The sequence below is a fragment of the Oryza sativa genome, chromosome 11 (genome assembly GCF_034140825.1).
Source record: "Oryza sativa Japonica Group chromosome 11, ASM3414082v1".
NCBI lineage: Eukaryota > Viridiplantae > Streptophyta > Magnoliopsida > Poales > Poaceae > Oryza > Oryza sativa.
In genome coordinates, this window is record NC_089045.1 from 11,530,010 (window position 1) to 11,535,551 (window position 5,542).

Below are 5,542 nucleotides of genomic sequence, written 5' to 3' on the forward strand. Positions count from 1 at the left end.
TTGAGGCGTCCTCAATTGAAAGGCCGGCCATTTCTGTATAGTAGTGAAGCTGGTTTAAAATTTTGGCCCCCACCGGCAAGCACACATCTCCCTGAAATTTTCGGGTTTGTTTGTCAAATATTTGTAAATTTGGTTAAAATTTATTCAAATTCAATAAGATATGTTAAAAATTCAAATAATTTCAGTCAGAAAAGTCCAGAAATAACGGAAATTTCAAATTTTCGGCAACCACCGAAATTTCAGTGGCAACCGAAATTGCAAACCCTAATCAAGAGCTCGAACTTAATTTGGTTAGATGTTTACTTGTTTTGCTCTTTAATTTCTCCCCCTTGAATCTTGATCGATCCACGACATGAAATAGTACAACTATACAACTGTAAAACATGCGTACAGATTACAGATATTAATTAGTGGACGCTTCAAATCCCTAGCGTCTGCAGCCACTCGCCTGCACGAATCGCCGCCATCTGCCACCTCCACGACTCCAAGGTCGTCGTCGTCGCCGACGCCGCCGCGCCGCCGTCGAGGAGGTGATTTATGTAGGCGTCGAGGTCGTGGACGCACGCCGCGTGGCTGGCCTTGAAGAAATCGAGGGCGACTTCGACGCCGACGTGGGTGTAGCACGCCTTGCTCCACGGCAGCTCGACCCGGAAAACCCTAGCGGCGGCCTCGTTGAGCACCACGCCGGGCATCCTCGTCACCGGGTCGCGGGCGTTCGCGACGCGGAGCACCTTGACGCGGAGCTCATCGCACCGTCTCTTGAACTCGAGGTTGCCGACGCGCGGGCCGCCGAAGGAGAAGACGGTGATCGGGATGGCGCCGCCGCGGCCGCCGCGGCCGCCGCGGTTGAGGCCCAGCTCGGCGAGGTCGTAGCCGAGGAGGATCGCCAGCGAGCTCCCCATGCTGTGTCCGGCGAGGGTGATGCTGACGTCGTCGTGCTTGTACTTGTCGATGAGGCGGGTCACCTCGGAGAGGAGCTGGTTCCGGCAGCTCCCGCAGGTGAACTTGCCGGAGAGGTCGTCGGAGGTGTAGAGGGAGAGGAACCCGGACTCGACGCGCACGTCGGGGCGCGGGTCGGCCGGGTCGAACCGCGCCGGCGACAGCGCGCTCATGAAGTTGGCCAGCCACTCCGATCCGGTCACCGTGCCGCGGAAGGAGACGAGGATGTCGCGGCGGCCGAGGCGGGCGGCCTCGCGGTTGGACGCGACGGCGACGTAGCCGATCCACCGGCTCTTGCCGGCGCAGGAGCAGCGGCCGCCGACGCCGAAGGGCAGCGCGACGTCGGGGGCGGCGTAGATGTACCTGGTGACCGTGTACCCGGCGCCGGCCATGCCGACCGCCGGCAGCATCTGCTTCTTGCCGTGCTTGCAGTTGAGGTAGCGCTTCGACGCCGGGTCGAGGTCGAACGCCCGGTAGCACGCCGCGACGAGCTCCCCGTACCGGACCACCTCGTCCCGGAGCAGCGGGTGGAGCGGCTCCACCATGCCCCTCCAGTCGCCGGCGCCCTGCACCTCCCGCCACGCGCTCGCCAGCGCCGCCACCGCCGCCGCCTCCTCCACCTCCTCCTCCTCCGCCGCCGTCGCCGCCGCCGCTCTCTTCTCCACCACCACAGGAGAACCACCACTACTCGTCGTCGTCGTCGCCGTGGCGGCCGATCGCTTCTGCTGTGGCAGATCACCCAGAGTGACGGTCACCGGCGAGGCAGCCGACGTCGTCGCGGCAGTGACCGGGCCACTGACGCGCATCCGGCACGTCGTCGCCGCAGTGAGCCGCGCCACCGCCGCTGCCGCCATCGGCCGGCGATCGAGCAGGCCAGGGTTAGGTGAGGCGGACGCGGCCGCAGTGGCGTGCGCAGCTAGCGATCGATGGATGAGTACAGTGAGTGGCGGTTGGCGGTAAGGTGAGCGCGCGTGCGTACATATTTATAGGGAGGCGACGGCGACGCACGCGGTTGGCCACGTAAGCAACTTGAGGAGAGAGAGAGAGAAAGAGAGAGATGTATGGATTATTTGACTAGCGAGACGAGGAAAACGGGTGGAGATGAGATGAGCAGAGCGTTTTCTTAAATGGAAAAAGTGGTCGGTTGCGGGTCTGACCGGGGGTACGGGCATGCGCCCGAATCCGGTTAGGGTGGAGACCACCTGTGTTGGATAGACAAGTACTGCTTGTTTTGTGGGGCAGTTAGCATAGCAGATTTGCACGTGTAGTGTACATCCGGAATGATGCACTGCTGATAGGTTATGAGTGTCTACCAAGTTGAGACGATATCGTTCTCACGTATCCTAATTTTTAAAGTATCTTAATTTTAGTATTAATTTTCACACGATTCTACAAAATCTTATATATCATCATGATACTAAGATTCGGAGGCGGACCATGGAAAGTTTTCGAATAAGTAGGCGAAATTCGCTATCATCGTACCAAGGGCTTGTTTGGTAGAGCTCCAACTACTAAATTTAGCTCTAGAAGTTTGGTCTGGAGTGGAGTTATGGAGATGCCTAAACCCAGCTCTATATCTCTTGTTCATTTTGTGAGAGAGCTCCACCTAACTCCGCTCCTATTCTAGGTAGAGCTGAAATTGTTCGGCTGAGTTCCAGCTCCAGGAGAGGTAGAGCTAGAGCTGAAGCTGTGTCAAACAGGCCCCAAATATTATTTTAACATAAGGTGGATTGAAAATAATTTAAATAAATATGCTGAAGTTTACATAAAACAATTAAATTTATTTAAATCAATGTTATTTGCTTTAATTTATACAACATATTATGTATTTTATATAAAATATATATTTTCTAAAATTTCACAATATTCTGATCCTATGTTAGTGTCATGATACTATAATATTACAAATAAAAAAGGGTTAATTGGATCGATGCCATTGTAATTTCTTCAGTTTTGAAATATGCCATTACAATTCATTAAATTGGAACCATGCCATTACAATTTGTGAGGTATTTGAGACATGCCACTACTTACCCTTTCAAAGCAGTGGCACATATCTAATATATGTTAAATTGTAATGGTATGTTTCTAACTTCGTGAATTGTAATGGTATATTTCAAAACAAGCAAATTTATAATGGTATGGATCCAATTAACCCAATAAAAAAGATCTTACCTAATATCTCCTTGCAACCAACTAGGTACTCAGCTTAGTACAAAGAAAAAGTCACACATACTCTCCAAGGAGAGCGTAAACACATATCTGAACATGCAAGTTTCTAAGCATATATCTGAACAAATGTCAAATGTTTATCCTGATTCAATCCAATAAATTGATTTTTGAAGTGTGTAATAAGTGGGTATACATATATAATTACAGCTAATTATGCTTTCGGTAGTAGCACATCACTAGCAAAAATACTCGTGGTGTCTTTGCCAATCTCAACGTATGCGCCGGCGATTTTATCAATCTCAAAATATATCGGCTTAGTCTTTTTGAAGTGCTTATACATACATGGTGTATAAATATATGGTGTATAAGCTTGAGTGATCAAGCACGCAGACGATATCGTTTGTGTTTATATGTGTTACGACAATTAAAGTCCACCGTTTAATAATCAGTAATGTGATAATTAAGAAAATTAATGTGGTTGTTATAAAGTATAAATTCATACTTGTGTTTTCTAACCTTTGCAAGTTGACAACGTTCTACTTACTCTTTTTTCATCTGCACGCTTCCGAAACTTCTTCACAATACATTTTGAAAAAAAATAGAAAAGTTTCTTTAAAAAATTATATAAATCCATTCTCAAGTTTTCTCTCTAATAATTAATTAATTAATTAATTATGCAGTGAGATAACTTGTTTTCCATGCGAGGAGAATGAGTAGCCAATCATACTCCTGATCAGCCTTTTGACTACCATATAATGGTAACATCATTGTTTTCCAAATCATAACACATATATGTAGTTATCTTTCAATTATAATCTCTATTACAAAGCTCAAAACATTCGGCCACTTCAACTAATATTAGAATTAAAGTGGCAATATATACTCCCCAGTCCTAAAAATATATAATCATTTTCAGACTTTAACACTCTTTTCAAGATGCTACTTTGACTATCGATATCTATGAAAGTAAGATGTTTTAAATAAAAAAAGTTGCATATTATGATAGTTTATTTAATGATAAATCTAGTAATATTAGTTTTACATGATTGATCTTTTTTTTTTCTATTAATAGTCTAAATTAAAAATATTTGACTTGTTACTATATATGCTAAAAATGCTTATATTTTGGGATGGAGGAGTATATTGCATGCATGTAAACTTTACATCTTGTTAATTTCTTTGGCACCAGTAGAGCTCGTACGTTGTGCTGTAGTATCTTGTACCTCACGTCGACTTTTCATGATGAGTAGTCGATGTTTCTGACCCCTCGTGATTACTTCCACATTTGTCTTCGCCCTACGTGGTTGTGTGTGCTATACTCCCTCCATAAAAAAAAAAACTCAACTTCTATAGTTTGAATTTTATCCTATAAAAAACCAACTTCTATTATCCTATATATCCTTAGCACGTAAAATAAAAAGTTTTATTCCTTCAATACCTTTACGTACCTATCACTATTACTACTTTTTTTATTGATTAATGGTATTTCAGTCATTCTTTATCTCCACTAATTCCACCTCAAAATGCTAGGAATGTATTTTTTTGAGATCGAGGGAGTACGTATGTGTATTAATTTTTGGTTTTTATTACGTGGTATGCTGTTAAGCTAGTGTGGTACCACGAAAGCTTGCATTTTTCCATGCATGACCTACTTGCAGACTACATCTCCATCGAGCATATTTATAACTAATTTAACAGAATTCGTAACCGTTGTGTCACAGAAATTGAAGGAGATTTTTCTCTCGAATTTTAGACTACGAGAGATCCACACTAAGATTTCTGTTGGTCTCTTTCTCCTCCAACTTGGTCTGGTGAGTCATCGCAGCTCGCGGTTAGGATTAATTCTAGTAGGTTGAGTTCCAGGTGGGAGGGGTAGGCGAGGGAGAGATTGGGTTTCCCCTTGAGAGATAGCCGTAGGCAACGGAAGGACCGACGATGTATAGTGGACTTGAGTGAGTAGGGAGGTGGAGGCAGAGCCACCTGAAACTGCGAGAATAAAGAAAGACGGTGGGCTGGTGTCGCCGACAACAGCTTGATGATAAGGAAAGAGAAAAATATGGGATGAAACATTCATACCTCAATTGCCTTGGGGGCTGGCTAATGGGCGATCGCTCGAGCGATCGATCCCCATTCACCCCTATACACTTCTCTCCTCCCTTCCTCCTTCCCTTCTTCTCTTCCTACTACACCATAAATTTTTAAAAAATAAAAAAACAAAATTGAAAAAAATTATGTCTAGAAATAAAAAATATTTGAATTTAAATTCAAATTTGAAATGGGTATGTAAACTTTTGAATTATAAACTTTTGGTCTATAAAATAATATTTGAATTCAAATTTAAATTTGAATCGAGTATGTAAACTTTGGACTTATAAACTTTGGGTCAATAACTTTAGATCTATAAACTTTAGATGTATAGAAATACTATATA

At 44.6% G+C, this 5,542-nt stretch overlaps 1 protein-coding gene across 1 annotated transcript; it reads right to left on the minus strand.

The window, feature by feature from the left end:
- Nucleotides 1–249: 249 nt before the first annotated feature.
- Nucleotides 250–1,891, minus strand: LOC107276812 (phospholipase A1 EG1, chloroplastic/mitochondrial). The gene has a single exon (XM_015760729.3). The coding sequence runs from the start codon at nucleotides 1,791–1,793 to the stop codon at nucleotides 420–422; it is 1,374 nt and encodes a 457-aa protein (XP_015616215.2). The 5' UTR covers nucleotides 1,794–1,891; the 3' UTR covers nucleotides 250–419.
- Nucleotides 1,892–5,542: the final 3,651 nt, after the last annotated feature.